This window comes from Callorhinus ursinus, unplaced genomic scaffold, assembly GCF_003265705.2.
Source record: "Callorhinus ursinus isolate GAN/ISIS: 27379988/994484 unplaced genomic scaffold, GSC_fseal_2.0 scaffold16, whole genome shotgun sequence".
Classification (NCBI taxonomy): Eukaryota; Metazoa; Chordata; class Mammalia; order Carnivora; family Otariidae; genus Callorhinus; species Callorhinus ursinus.
Genome location: NW_027397078.1, coordinates 27,878,446 through 27,894,957, shown reverse-complemented (window position 1 = coordinate 27,894,957; position 16,512 = coordinate 27,878,446). Strand labels below are relative to the sequence as shown.

Sequence of the window (16,512 nt, the reverse complement as noted above, 5' to 3'; positions counted from 1 at the left end):
CGCCCTCCAATCCTCTTCTTTTTAAAGATTTTTTTTTTTATTCACTTGAGACACAGAGATACAGAGAGAGAGAGAGAGAGAGAGAGAGAGAGAGAATGAGCAGGGAGAGAGGCAGAGGGAGAGGGAGAAGCAGGTTCCTCGCTGAGCCAGGAGCCCGATGTGGGGCTCGATCCCAGGACCCTGGGATCATGACCTGAGCCGAAGACAGACGCTTAACCATCTGAGCCACCCAGGCGCCCCCCTCCAATCCTCTTCTTAACACAACTTCCTTATACTCCTTGTTTTTCACTGACCCATCTCTTCACTGTATACATTCTCCAATGTTTTCTCTCTTTCTCAGTAAACTCTGAGCTTCTAGGTTTGACCTTATTCATCTTGTAGCTTAGTGCCTGGCAGAGTAGAGACAAATAAGAAACGTATGTTGAATGCATGGGGCCAGTCTACAAAAAGCCAATAAGGCATTCCAAATAGTTTGGGCTTCTTCTCAAGGGCACTGAAGATCATAAAAAGTTTATATGCATGAAAGGTAGAGATCATCAGATCTACATTTTCATAAAACAGTTTAGAGGGGAAACCCGAACTCTTAGATATGGATCATGATAAAGAACAAATGGAGAAGATACTCAGGTTTCTGGCTTTAGGAGATACTTGAGTGGAGAATAATGTCATTAATTAACAAGTTATAGGAAGGGGTAAGTACTAGGCTGTAGGCCAATAATTCTATTTCTGGATAGGTATTTTAGTATACTGACTTGAAAGGCCAAATAATAAACTGTTTCACTTATATTCAAAGCCATTCCATAACATAGGCATTTCCTTACTTTTAATTCTAACTAAAAAAAATGTGAAAGCCAAATTTTGCTACAATAAAATTTTACTATGTCAGAAATACTACCAACCTTTCTACATCAATTCAAATAGGATTACAATAAAGTTTACCACTGAGGATAATTCAGTAGGGACTTATTTTTCATGTCTTCTTCATAAGGGACTTATGAAAAAAATACAAATCTTAATTAAGCTTGATTACAAAGCAGACCAACCATTTACAGAATATAAAGGGAATTATTAGGTATGGTGGAAATCATCCTCCCTTTTGTCTAATAAATACATGAAAAGACAATTCTAAAACTTCAAATTACTCTTTGTAATTCTGAGGGAAAAAGAGAACATAGCTAAAAGAACATTACTTATGCCTTCTATAGCAAATGGACTTAAGATAATCATGCCCATCCTTTATCTCTGAAAGAAAAAGCCAACTGTATTACTTTCAATAGGCAAAGTTCCCTTTCAACTACTAATAATCATTTTCAGCCATATTTATTATAACAGAGTTCTGGTTCAAAAGAATGTGGAAAACCCCTTACAGTGCATAAAACAACTGGTCTAAAAATTGAAATTTCTTCCAAGTTCTATATGATAGTATATACTTGAATTATTTAAGAGCTAAATGTTATTTTTTTAAAAGATTTTATTTATTTATTTGAGAGAGAGAGAATGAGAGATAGAGAGCACGAGAGGGAGGAGGGTCAGAGGGAGAAGCAGACTCCCTGCTGAGCAGGGAGCCCAATGTGGGACTCGATCCTGGGACTCCAGGATCATGACCTGAGCCGAAGACAGTTGCTTAACCAAATGAGCCACCCAGGCGCCCAAACTAAATGTTATTTCAATTAATAGCGTCATCTAGGCATCTTTGTGAAAAATCTCACTTCTTACTTACATTTGATCTTATTTGACTCTTAAGAAGGGTCCATGCTGTATACATACTTTTATGACCAATGCTAATCCAAAGGTTTACAATAAATACATTCAACTAAATGACATAAAACACTAACACAGATTTTTATTATGAATGTTTAAGCTTATGTTTATAGTAATTTTTTTCTTCTAAGGACTATATGCTTGAATATTCTCATCAGGAATATATTTTGTGTCTTGACAGTTAGAAATCAGGAAAATGATGAGAAAAACTTAATAATTATCTGGGGAATAACAACGGAGCCGTATGAAACTTATCCAAAACCAAAATGTATGAAAAACAAAAGTAAAATGTGAAAGTATAATTTCTAAATGATCATGTAATAAGGATTCCAAAGGATCATTTCCTGTTTCCTGTTGTAATATATAATTTAAATTTTGCATGTAACATTTTATTTTTTTATTATTTTTTAAGATTTTATTTATTTGACAGAGAGAGAGTGCCAGCACAAGCAAGGGGAACGCAGGCAGAGGGAGAGGGAGAGGGAGAAGTAGGTTCCCCACTGAGCAGGGAGAGCCCTATGCAGGGCTTGATCCCAGGACCCTGGGAACATGACCCGAGCCAAAGGCTGACGCTTAACCGAATGAGCCACCCAGGCGCCCCATATGTAACATTTTATTTTATTTTTTATTTTTTTTAAGATTTTATTTATTTATTTGAGAGAGCGAGAATGAGAGAGAGAGAGAGAGCACATGAGAGGGGGGAGGGTCAGAGGGAGAAGCAGACTCCCTGCTGAGCAGGGAGCCCGATGTGGGACTCGATCCCGGGACTCCAGGATCATGACCTGAGCCGAAGGCAGTCGCTCAACCAACTGAGCCACCCAGGCACCCTGTAACATTTTAATGTAAGTAATACCCAAATTCTTTTTTTAAAAGATTTATTTATTTATTTGAGAGAGACAGAGAGACAGCATGTGAGCATGAGTGGGGGGAAGGGCAGAGGAGAAGGAAAGAGAAAATCTTAAGCAGGCTCCATGCCCAGCACAGAGCCTGATAAAGGGCTCCATGTCACAACCTTGAGATCATGACCTGAGCCGAAATCAAGAGTTGAACACTTAACCAACTAAGCTGCCCAGGAGCCTCAAATATTAGCTTCTTGATACTTGCTACTACAAAAACAATGGAAAATTTGCTCAACGCACACTAAAAATTTGAGATGATGTGGAGAAGAAAATTTTCAGGGGCTCATGTCATGACCTCAGGGTTGCGAGACTGAGTCCCACATCAGGCTCCATGCTGGATGTGGAGCCTGCTTAAGATTCTCTCTCCCTCTCCCTCTGCCCCTACTTATGCATGCTCTCTCTCTCTCCCCCTCTCTAAAAAAAAAAAAAAAATTCAATAAATGGTATTTGAAGGAAAGCATTAGCTCTATGCCATCCTTCGTATCAAAAAATTTCCAGATGGAGTTAAAAGTAAAAAAAGAAACCATAAAATAAGAAGAAAAGTATCTGATTATGGGATTGAAAAAGTCTTTTAAGAATAAAAGTCATGGAAGAGATCACAAAATATTGGTATATCTGACTGCGAAAAAAATATTTGTGTAGGTAAAAATAGAATAAGTTAAAAATTTTTTAAAAAGATTTTATTTATTTATTTATTTATTTGAGAGAGAGTGAGAATGAGAGAGAGTGAGAGAAAGAGCACATGAGAGGGGGGTCAGAGGGAGAAGCAGACTCCCTGCTGAGCAGGGAGCCCAATGCAGGACTCGATCCTGGGACTCCAGGATCATGATCCGAGCTGAAGGCAGTCGCTTAACCGACTGAGCCACCCAGGTGCCCCAGAATAAGTTAAAATTAAAAGACAAACTAAAAAAGCTATTTGCAAATATGTCAAATGGTTAAATTCTTAATTTCTAAAGGTCTCTTACAAAACAATGGGAAAAAAATATTCCAAGATAAATGAAGGCCATGAACAGAAAATTCACAAAAATACAAATTGCCAATAAACATATGAACATGGATTTCAACCTCATTAAAAATAAAAAAATGCAAATGAAGACAAGGTAACAATAACAGATATTACGATTGGCAGATTTTTAAAAGTATGAGATTACATAGTGTTAGCAGAAATGTGAAGCACGGGCACTCTAATGTAATTCTTGTGGTAGTTCTACAAAGTAATTTTATTTTTTATTACCTCCTAAATAATTATATAACATTGTATTCAGCTTAGTAGCATGATTCCTTACTTTTCCGGTTTTAAGTCTCTATAGATTATTCCCAGGCTATGTAGATGGTCTAAAGCAAGTGCAAGTTCAGCCAAGTAGAATTTGACATCTTCTTCTGTGAACATCACCTAAAATAAAATAATAATTTTTCTGTCTTATTTTCTTTGTCTGTAGTTTTTATTTAAAATGCCATCCTAGAGTTTAAATATCCAAAAAGTTATAAATATGCTAATCACATGTAGTTTTATCCACAATTTACTAATGAAAGGAATTTGCAAAAATGACCAAATCAGTCAACTAATCACTTTCTAAATGCTAAATGTGCACTGTGGGGGAAATAATTTTACATATTGTTAAGTAACATCTATATTCAGATTGTGCCATTGCTGCCCTACCACAGTAACATCTTAAAAATGAAAAATGATCTTTTAAATGCATACTGAATTTCCACTACTAATTGTTTAAGGATATCTTGATATATTATTGCTTCTGAAAAACTGTAACTAAAAGAAGCAGGACAAAAGACAAAGAGTTTATCAATTTAAAGTCCTACTTTCAGAATAACTTCAAAAGGCAGGAAAAGAACTCTTTTTGGCTCTAATTCTCTAATGTGAGACTCTTGTGCCACTACAGAAGATACAATAAACATAATTTTGAAATATAACAAAGCTTTAGTTAAAACAGGATGCATATAGATAGATTAAAAATAGAGATTAATTACATACCTCTTTGGATAAGCGTGTAAACAAATCTCCTCCCCTGAGAAAATCCAAAATAAGATACAACTTCCCTTCAGTTTGAAAAGCTGAATGAAGAAATGAAAATTTCTGTTTAACCCACCAGAGTTTATTTTTTTGGCTTACATTAGGTCAACTCATTCACAAATGAATATTATTTTTAAGCAAATTAATGATCATGTCATAGATCTAAACTGATTTTTACTGAGAAGATAACCACTGATTGCTCTTAGTTTCCATGTGGAAATGTTAAAGGCAGTGTTTCTTCTGGAACCACTAGAACATTTGTTGCATTTTCTTCAGGCAACAGTCTCCCAGGAATATAGCAGTTTTAAAACATGTGATCAATAAGAAAAATTCCCAACATGGTTACTTAACCAGGAAACAAAATACAAGAACCATGTCACTAGCTTTAATTACACATATGAAGAATTACCACAACTTTACCCACTGAGAAAAAGTACATACACCTTTGGGGAAAAAGAAAGGTTATAAAAGCTTCAGGATGTTGACATTAGGGTTCTGTCTTGTTTTTAGGAAAAGCTGGGCTAACACATATGGACTATAAAATGCTGGTACACTGTTATTAATTACCATAATAAAAAACAATTATGATTTATTATGAATTATTATGAAAACAATGATTATTACCTATTCCTATGGCTACTACTCAGAAACATAAGTATAAATGCAATAAAGGCTTCTAAAGTTTAAGAAGTAATGGCTTAATTTCCATGACTTTATCTGTTAAACACATATAAATACACACAAGTAAATATTTATATACATTAATATATCTGAATGTACTCAGGGAGTGGGGGATCAGGTGGAGGGATGAGGCTGCAATTGGCTCATAACTTACCATAATGCAACTTGACAATAAAAGGATGATTAACTTCTACCAAGATATCACGCTCCATTTTTGTCCGAACACGATCTCGAACTACAAAATATCGTACATATGGCTGTACTACAATAGCTTTCAGAGACAATCTTTAAAACAAAATCGCTTTGGTGCCTATTTTAAATAAAATTATGCTAAAATGTGAATTCATATTTTTATACATACCAATAAAATTATTTATATGTACAAATAAAACTATTACTCTTGAATTTTCAAAATTAATATTTTTTTACTAAATTATACAAATTTTGTTTATATTTATAAAATCTGTGCTTTAGGTTAAAAAAATACAGAGAACATATCAGATGTTGAATCAGATGTTGGTTTTGACATCAAATTTACAAGTATTTTATTTTTTTAAAAGATTTTTTATTTATTTATTTGAAAGAGAGAGACACAGCAAGAGAGGGAACACAAGCAGGGGGAGTGGGAGAGGGAGAAGCAGGCTTCCTGGGGAGCAGGGAGCCTGATGTGGGGCTCGATCCCAGGACCCTGGGATCATGACCTGAGCCAAAAGCAGACACTTAACGACTGAGCCACCCAGGTGCCCCAAATTTACAAGTATTTTAATCAAAGTTATGAAAAATGACCAAAAAAGAGTAACTCTTTTTTTCTAAGATTTTATTTATTTATCTGTCAGAGAGAGAGAGGGAACACAAGCAGGGGGAGTGAGAGAGGGAGAAGCAGGCTCCCCACCGAACAGGGAGCCCGATGTGGGACTCGATCCCAGGACCCCGGGATCATGACCTGAGCTGAAGGCAAGATGCTCAACTGACTGAGCCACCCAGGCGTCCCAAGAGTAACTTTTTAAAAATGAGGCATCCCAGTGAAATATTAAAACACGCACAAAAGAAAATGGAATAGGTTTCACTACCCCTACCAACCCTATCAACTCATTTCAACAAGCATTCATTAAGCATCTGTAAAGCGTAACAGACATGGTGAAGGATGGGTGTACCCAAAAAGGTCTATTTTGGGGGAAGGAGGAAAGGGAGAGGAAGAAGAAATAATGTGGTACAGCTGAAAGAGCAAAGGCTTTATAGAGTTAAAAAAATCGGATTCAGATCTGTGTAATCTGGGGTGCCTGGGTGGCTCAGTTGTTAGGCATCTGCCTTTGGCTCAGGTCATGATCCCAGAGTCCTGGGATCAAGCCTCAGATTGGGGTCCCTGCTCAGCGGGAAGCCTGCTTCTCCCTCTCCCACTCCCCCTGCTTGAGCTCCTGCTCTTGCTGTGTCTCTCTCTGTCAAATAAAACAAATAAAATCTTAAAAAAAAAAGATCTGTGTAATCTTAAGCAAGTTACCTACTTAAACTCTTTGAGCCTCTGTTACCCCTCATCTATAAAATAGAGATAACACCACTGTACCTTTGTGTACGGTGTGACCATTTGAGATAAGGTCTGTACATCCCAGAGCCTGGTATATAGGAGATATTCAATTAAATGGTAGCTACAGCACCATGAATATGATAAAGGGATAAAATGACTTATAACTAGCAATAAGTAGTACAGAAATTCAGAGAAGGCAAAGATGAGTTTTACTTGCATGGGAAAGCAAGAAGGAAGAGGTGGAGTTAGGAACTTTTGGAGTGGAATTTAGATGGATGGGAAGGATCAGGCCTAAAGAAGAAAAGTCCAGGTATGGAATACCAGCGCAAGCAAGGACATGGAGGCATGTATGAGGAAGAGAAAGGAACCAAATCAGTATGGAAACTGGGGAGGTGAAACTGGGAAGACCCAGATTCTTGACAATTTGTAATGGCAGATAAATTTACGTTTGATCCTGTAGATAAAGCTCTCTTTTACCAACCAATGATTTCCTGAGCAAATTCTACGTACCAGGTACTGTGAGATACAAATACAAACAAAATAGGGCGCCTGGGTGGCTCAGTCGTTAAGCGTCTGCCTTCAGCTCAGGTCATGATCCCAGTGTCCTGGGATCGAGTCCCGCATCGGGCTTCCTGCTCCTTGGGAGCCTGCTTCTCCCTCTGCTTCTCTCTCTCTCTCTCTCTCTCTCCCTCTGTCTCTCATGAATAAATAAATAAAATCTTTAAAAAAGATACAAACAAAATAATCTTCAAGGAGCTCATAATCTGGTGGGAATGACAGACAACCAACTAAATAGAATACATTCTGATAAGTATTCTGTGTTGGTAGCTCAATGGATTTAAGAGGTGAAAATGACCGTTCATTAAAATTTTATTATTTTTTCTGTTGCATAATAAGGATAAATCATAAATGACTTGCATTCTTCAGGCTAGAGTGACTGAATGGTTATGTCAAAGATTAAGCAGCAAGAACAGGGAAGAGAGTCTTCTGTGGGGGGAGGGTAGGGACAGAGAGAAAGATGAACTGGTATTCTTTTCAGTATAAAGTGACCAGATATTTAAAACACAGAAATAAGACCCCTGGAAAAAAGAAACAATATAAAAAAAATCCAATGTTTCCCATTCTATCAGTTTTCCACTTCCAATTAAGAGATTTCGGTGCCAGTGACTGAAAATGGGCAAACCAGATATAGAAATCATTTTGCTTTTCAGATCTATAAAGCTGTCTTTTAAATGACTTGTCCAGCAAGTATATCAATTTCATTATCCTATTCTATCACAATAACTCTGGTGTGTTCTATCCAACAGGCTCCTTCTATTATTTCTATGAATAAGGTTCATCACCTAGGTCTGCTGATAATTCTGTTCCAGTCTAGGCCACATCTGTGCTTTTTCTACTGCTACCCATATGATCTTGGATTCAGTTTCTATTACCTTAAAGCTGGATTCCAAATTTCTATCTCTTTCAATAATTATACAAAGATTACAAAGCTTATCATTTAGAACTTAACTCTCTGCTCAGTGAGCAGCAAAAATACCCAACAATGTATTTACTGTATATCTTTCATCTATTATTCTATCACAATGAAAAGAACAATTATTTGGGAGTCAAGAACTACAGGTTTCAGTGGCCTTGCTAGTAACTAGATGAATTACCTGGTCAAATTCTTAACACTGCTCAGGGACTTCTAGCTTTCTTCTCTATAAAATGAGAGGCTAGAACAAGATGATTTTTTTCTATTATGATTATCCTGTGAGGTGGTTTCCTTACATGTAACACTGATGAGAACTTGTTTAGTTGAAAATGAGTAGCGAGATTTACTTACTCAAGAATTCCTTCATTTTGTCTGAGGCAGGACTGTGTAATAATTCTAATCTGGTTTCTTTTACTCATGTAAAGTCCTACATCATGCTACAATCAGGAATTTTGATTAGGATATACTGGTTTAGAAGAAGGCATGTTTTATATTGGTTAAACTCTAAACCCTAAAATAGAATTTATTAATAATGACTCATGCTGGCAAAGCAACTACATTCCTCTGAAATAATTTTTCTCATATAGTAGTTATTAGATTTTAAATCCTCCTTGACTTGAACCTAAGAGTGAACAAGAAGAAATGCTGTTTATGTTTCTAGGGTTATGTATTTTTTTTAAAAGATTTTATTTATTTATTTGACAGAGACACAGTGAGAGAGGGAACACAAGCAGGGGGATTGGGAGAGGGAGAAGCAGGCTTCCCGCCGAGCAGGGAGCCCGATGCGGGGCTTGATCCCAGGACCCTGGGATCATGACCTGAGCCGAAGGCAGATGCTTAACGACTGAGCCACCCAGGCGCCCCTCTAGTGTTATATATTAAGAAACTTTAAGGCCCACAGACTATTGTATTAGGACAAAAGTCCCTACAAACTCAACTTAACACTACTGACTTCTATTTGACCCCATTTATTGTATTAATAGGAACTCTGAAATAGAAAGAGACCTCTGGTTAAACATAAATGTTTTACTTTCTACTTTCTTCCAAAGCCCCACTGAAATCACTATAATGGAAAAATGATGCATAAACTCACAAGGACAAAGAACAGGAGAGGAAGCAAGAGCAGATGAGTAAGTGGTAACTTACACAGTAGATAAGAGAAAGCTAAAAGCTAAGCCTAAGGGAATAAAGTCAATGAGAAATAAGGAAATTCTTTCCATAGAACTCTTTCCAATTGGCTATTTGGTACCTTACTCTTTTTTTTTTTAAGATTTATTTATTTATTTGAGAGAGAAAGAGAGGAGAAGGGCAGAGGGAGGGGGGACAATATCAAGCGGACTCCCCACTGAGCATGGAGCCCAAAGCAGGGCTTGATCTCACGACCCTGAGATCATGACCTGAGCCGAAACCAAGAGTTGGGACACTCAACCAACTGAGCCACCCAGGTGCCCTGTTGCCTCACTCTTAAATGTGAAAAAGTTAGCAAAGGATCCCCACGCATTTGAGGAAAGGCTCTAAAGAGGAAAAAGTTATCGAAATAAGCAGAAAAAAGGGAATAAAGGGAAATAGAGATAATGTAAAGAGGAGGGGAAAACCTAACAATCAACCTTGTAATTTAAATACCCCAACAGAGCAAAAACCATACGGCACCCATGAAACAAGAAGCTTTAAAAGGGGCAGGCGTGAAGGAACCAGTATCTTCAACAAATAAACTACAAAGAAAAAAAATGGAGACAGAGTTCATGGATTAAAAGACCTAAAGAGAAATCAACCAACTACAAAATAGAGCTCTTCTATAGATCTCGATTCAAACAAATTGCAAAAAGAGAGATGAATTACAACAACAGGCACAAATGGAAATTCAAACATTTAGATACCTGTATATTAATTTTTTAGGTATAGTGATAGAGTTGTATTATTTAAGAATCTTTATCTTTTAGAGATACATACTAAAATATTTACAGAAGAAATTATACAATGTTTAGGATATGCTTCATAGTATCAAGAGAGGGGAAAAGACACAGATGCAAAAAAACTGACCATGAGTTGAGAAATGGTGAAGCAGCAAGGAGGGTATATGGGGCTTCTCTATATTCTTTTGTTTCTTTCTGTAAATGTTTGACACTTTTCATAATAAAAAGTTTTTAAAAATAGAAAGAGAACAAGGAAAATCTAGGAAATTAAAAATGATGGTAGAAACAAAAATGTCAATAGAAAGTTTGAAAGATAATTGGTAATATTTCCTAGAAAATAGAAAAAAAAGGCAAAACTGGAAAACAAAGGAAAAAAATTAAGAAATGATCCAGGAAGTCCAACATATTCAAAGAGCAGGAGTTACAAAATGGGGAAGAAAAGACAAAATACTTTGCCAAAATTGAAGAAATGAGTTTCTAGACTGGAAGAGACCACCCCATACCTGGTATGGTGAATTTTAAAAGTTCACACTAAAGAAATACCACTGTACAAATTCGAGAACACCAGGGATAAAGAATAGAGTGGTTCTAGACTTTCAAAGAGGAAAAGCAGCTTACGTACAAAGGAATGGAAGTCAGTATTGCAATAAACCTCATAACTGCAACACAGGAAACTGGAAGACAATGGAAACAATGCCTTCAAATATCTGAGGGAAAATTATTTCTCACCTAGAATTTTACACTCAGCCAAATTATAAATTGACTGAGGGGTAGAATAAAGGCATTTTAAGACATTCAAAGTCACAAAAATTTTACCATCCATTCACCCTTTCTGAGGTAGCTACTAGGAGATGTGTTCTACCTAGACTGGGAGTTAACTGAGAAAGAGGTAGACACAGAATTTAGAAAATGAGATCTAATACAGCAAAGATGTGAAGGTAATGGGATTCCAGTATACTATTTGGCTTACTTAGGAACAGTTCTTATAAAGCTATAATAATGTGGGCACACGGGTGGCTCAGTTGGTTAAGTGTCTGCCTTCGTCTCTGGTCATGATCCCAGGGTCCTGGGATCGAGTCCCGCATTGGGCTCCTTGCTCAGCGGGGAGCCTGCTTCTCCCTCTGCCTGCTGTTCCCCCTGCTTGTGCTTGCGCACTCTCTCTCTCTGGCAAATAAATAAAATCTTTTTAAAAAAAGAAAGCAAGCTGTAATAATGAAAACACTACTGGGCAGACATGAAAGGTGGAATTATGTGTGGGTGGTAGTATGAAAGAACTAAATCTTAATCTGCCATGTTAGGAAGTCAATAAATTATGTCACCAAATGAAAAGAATTGCAAAAAAGAGTATTGAGTATGGAGGTAAATGACAGAAATAGCAGTTAAGGAGATGAAAGTCATTGTCTCTGAGGGTCGAGAATTGGAATAGGGAGGAGGGTTGGTAAGGCAATGCTATTTTGTAAGATTCTATATACATATTACTTTGAAAGAAATTAAAATTGAATTTAAGAATGCATTAAAGTTATCTGACAGCTTACAATTCCAGTATGTCAAATATTTTCATTTTCCAGGGTTTCTTTTATAGCTTATATCCATATAATTTTACATACTTGTGGTAGCCAAATTTGTTATAACTGTCCACTTACATATTTTCATTAGTTCATTTTGGGGATTATATTTGAAATATTTCTTTTAAATAATATTCTATTAAATGGTATACTATAATTTTTAAACATTCCTCTATTTTCAATATTTGTGTGATTTCTAAATTCTCAACATTATAAATTAATGTTGCTGTAAGAATTTTCAAGTGCATGAATTCTTTCTTTGAGATTATTTTCTCAGGTTAATTTAGCAGCAATAATGGCTCTCTGTATGTATTGCAAAACCACTTTCCAATTTATGTTGCCATTATATGAAATAACATTATTTTACATGTATTTCTTTATCATCAAAATGGAACATTTTTCCAAACATTTTAACCCCCTTCATAAAATTTATTCTGAAATCCTTTGGGTAGAGGTTGTAATGATACTTTTCAGGACCTCCTAACTCAATTACTCCTTTTACATTTATTAGTTGGAATTCTACTATAAGGAAGAGCTTTCCTTTGCTCCACATTACTTAATTTATGGATCAATCCATGGATTTTTTTTTAAAGATTTATTTATTTGAGAGAGAGAGAATGAGAGAAAGCACATGAGATGGGGGGAGGGTCAGAGGGAGAAGCAGACTCCCTGCCGAGCAGGGAGCCCGATGCGGGACTCAATCCAGGGACTCCAGGATCATGACCTGAGCCGAAGGCAGTCGCTTAACCAACTGAGCCACCCAGGTGCCCTGGATTTTTGTTTTATTCAGTGGTTTGTAATCTAGCACTATCATTAATTATTGCCAATTTTCAAATTGTCCTAGATTTGGCCCACAGGAGCCCTGTACTCGTTCCTTGTATTATTATTTTCTAATATTTGAGGCAAATAATTTCATAATTTCTTACTTATACTACTTTTCATTATGTGAAAGGCTAAAATTTTTGCAGTGTCAATCTGTTTATAACATCTGTTCACAAGTTTCCTAGATGTGTTAAGTTGTAATATTCAGTTAGACTGTTTGATTAGATTGTTAGATTTTTTTTTTTTTATGGCATAGGTTTTAAGAGAAGACTAATTTTTTTTCCAGGTTGCTCAGGAGTATTTCAAACAAAATTTGTGAAACCATTATTTCTCATTGTTCTGTATACTTGGTTTGCCATATAGCACAGCACATATTCTCTGATGTGTATGCTTTTCAAATGAAATTTTAAATATTTAAAGGAAAATTCAATTAGAATCTTGATATAGAGCTAATTGGATGGCTAGATGAATACTGAGATTCTTAACAACAGTTAGCCTTCTCTAAAAGGAATTGGGCATTTATTTCCTTTCCTGATATCTTTTAGGTTTTTCAGTTTCATAGTTTCTTTTACGTACATTATGCACAACACAGATCCTGTTAAATATATGAAACCTACTCTTGTTGTTTTTGTGAATGACCTCTTTTGTGTAAGTTCCACCAATGTAGTTTTATAACTTGGGAGTAGGTATAAAGTTATACAAGTAGTGATATAAAGTAGGGCAGTGAGGATATAATTTCACTCCCTGGTCCTAGCAAGAATCAAGTAAGTAGTGTGCCAGTTGTAGAGACTAGATAGGAAAGAAAACACATTCAGGAAGGGAACAAGAGAAAGGAAGCAAAGGATGGTGTTTATAGAGAATGGTGGAATTTCTTGGAATGAGGATATCCAGGGTAGGTGACTAACTGGAAAGAATAACACCAGAAATAATAAATGATCATCACAAATATTCCTTCCTGAATATTTTATTATTTTTTATTTTTTAAAAGATTTTGTTTATTTATTTGCCAGAGACAGACACAGAGAGAGAGGGAACACAAGCAGGGGGAGTGGGAGAGGGAGAAGCAGGCTTCCCGCCGAGCAGGGAGCCCGATGCGGGGCTCGATCCCAGGACCCTGGGATCATGACCTGAGCCGAAGGCAGATGCTTAACGACTGAGCCACCCAGATGTGCACCCCCGTTTCTGAACATTTTTAAAAGCTTTAAAATTACATGTAAATTGAAGAGGAAAAAAATGATGCTGGGAATCAATACATTAACAACTAGAGCTTATGTGGTAAAATAACCAAAACTACTAAATAAAAGATTTAAGTATTTTTAAAACTATGTATAATTTCTTCTAAATGACTATTTACCTAAAAGAGTCAAATCCTATATAAGATTGTTCAAAATCAGAGGTTTAGAATAAAAACTTACTTGGAGACCAGAAGTCAAGATGATAAAGTCCTTAAGATAAAAGCTATTTTGCATTGGGTAAATCAGTAGGTTTTCAAAACATTAAAATAATCACACTGATTTGAAGATGAATCAAACCCAGTTTGAATTTTCTAAACCTCTACTTGCATAAGCCCAAGATGAATTTATAGTATTTTTTTTTTTTTAGATTTTATTTATCGGACAGAGAGAGACACAGCTAGAGAGGGAACACAAGCAGGGGGAGTGGGAGAGGGAGAAGCAAGCTTCCCGCCGAGCAGGGAGCCCGAGGCAGGGCTCGATCCCAGGACCCCGGGATCATGACCTGAGCCAAGGCAGACGCTTAACGACTTAGCCACCCAGGCGCCCCTATAATACTTCTTTTATAACATGGCAACTCCTATTCTCACTAGTCACAGGATTCCTAGCCCAGTAGGAAAAATTCACTAAAAGAAAGTCTAAATTTAAAGGCAGTAACAGGAACAGATTCAGAATGTAAGTAACTGGCCTAGGAGTCACTGGAGATCTGTTGAGACCTTTCAGTTTGCTTAGACTATGCAAACAGCATAAACAGTTGCAGCACTTACCTTTCAGTGTGGCCTTCTTCAATACTTTCATGGCGTAAAGCTGTCTAGCATCAGAGCCTGAGATTTTTTTGACTAAGAAAACCTGTATTTAAATGAGGGAAAATAAGTTTTACAAAGTATCACAAACTATGCCATTGTTAAAAATAAGACCCTTTCGAGACTCTGATACACTGTAGATGCTTATTTTTCTTATGTATCAATTATAAATACAATGAGTTGTAAACAGTGGTAATCACTTGGGGTGTCAACATAAATGAATACATTTTTTTTTCTTTTTGTTGTCTGCCAATTCCCAGAGCATGTAATATATAAGTCACAAAAATCTTTAAACTGTGTAATTAAAGTCTAACACGTTTAAAGTATAACACAAGTGGTCATTGCTTTTAACAAAACAAAAATTCTTCCGATTTGATAGAAATTGTCACACAGGAGTTCCCCTTGACCACCATTTTCCGCTGATACAATTATTCACTGATAATTGGTCTTGTCTGTGTATGAAAACTGTACATAAATTTCTCATCGCTGGGAAGAACAATTAAAACACACTGAAGAAGCCTATTCACAAATATTTAATGTGACTTAAGACAGAACCCTACCTTTCAACCTTTTAAAAATCAAATTATCACATATACCTAAAATATGAAGAACACAGTTCTTAGGTATGTTACTGAGCCTCTTGACTTTCCAAGTTATTTTTATCTGCTTTCAAAATATAGTGTGAAATTTATGCAAAAAGAATAAAGTCTGATCTAAATAATTCACAGTCATGCTATAACAAGGCTAATACAAAACTATAAATCTTTTCTGTTCATTATGAACATTAAGTTTGTGATCTTTTTTTAAAGTTTTTATTGAAATTCCAGTCAGTTAACATACAGTGTAATATTAGTTTCAGGTATACAATATAGTGATTCATGATCTTTTTCATTCAATCTTTAAACATATTTGCTAAATGGACCTGAATTTCAACTTTTTTCTTCTGTCTATTCTTTCCTAGCGTTGCTATTGAGTTGCCACAGATGGGAAGAGAAGCAATTATAATTGAGAATTAACTTTCAGGTCAGCTCTCAATGATCTGCACTAGCATGCCAGGCTATTAGCAAAAATAAAAAAATGCTACATTCAACTGATTCTAGGGCGAGGCAGAGTTCCTCACTTTGAGAAACTGTGCCAAAGGTGACTGGCAATGACCTCAAAAGTTTAGTGAAGAGCACCACAACTTGCACAGAAATCTTGATGCATTGTGTGTTCCTCTCCCCAAATCACTCCCTCTTGTCCCTTCCATGATGCCCCACCCTTTAGTTCTTTTTAGCCAGTTAGTAGTGAGCCCAACGAGGGAGAAAAAAGCATTCTTAATCAGGTTCCTAAGAGGGAATGATGTTCAAATGTTAAAGATAATCAGAGATTATTAATATTTTTGAACAGAAAAAATTTCTAATTAGGTAGAGATAATTAGGATTTATCTGGTATTTATTCTTAAGATTCCCATTCTTATGGATTCCAAACTTTTTTCACCCTTCTTTGAAAGTACCTTAACACTTTTCAGCACTTCTTAGTTTACAAAGGACCTTCACAAGCATTTATAATACATCATCATGATAATTTTGGGAGGCAGGCGGACTAAGGAATGCCTATTTATAGCTGCCCAAGCTAGGGCTTAGAGAGGTTAAATAATTTGACTAGTGTCACAGTGGAGGTATTGGAACAAGGACCAGGCCAGCCACCCAGTTCTGTGCTCTTGCTCAGGCGCTCTTAATCTGTTCCCTTTGGCAGGTCACCAGTTAAGTGTAGCAGGAGCAGCAGTGGTCCCAGATGCCATCAGATCTTCCCCAGCCAGAGCATTCATG

The 16,512-nt window shown here is 36.3% G+C and overlaps 1 protein-coding gene across 6 annotated transcripts in view; it reads right to left on the bottom strand.

Annotated features, from left to right (window-relative positions):
- The window catches only part of RPS6KA3 (ribosomal protein S6 kinase A3), a 114,292-nt gene that overhangs the window by 38,593 nt on the left and 59,187 nt on the right, over nt 1-16,512 (bottom strand). For all 6 annotated transcript variants that reach the window (XM_025857496.2, XM_025857493.2, XM_073901985.1 and 3 more), the window contains 4 exons: nt 14,666-14,747; nt 5,525-5,605; nt 4,651-4,730; nt 3,947-4,053 (listed from right to left, as the gene is read on the bottom strand). In XM_025857496.2, coding sequence (XP_025713281.1) covers nt 3,947-4,053; nt 4,651-4,730; nt 5,525-5,605; nt 14,666-14,747 — 350 coding nt within the window. The remainder of the gene's footprint in view (nt 1-3,946; nt 4,054-4,650; nt 4,731-5,524; nt 5,606-14,665; nt 14,748-16,512) is intronic.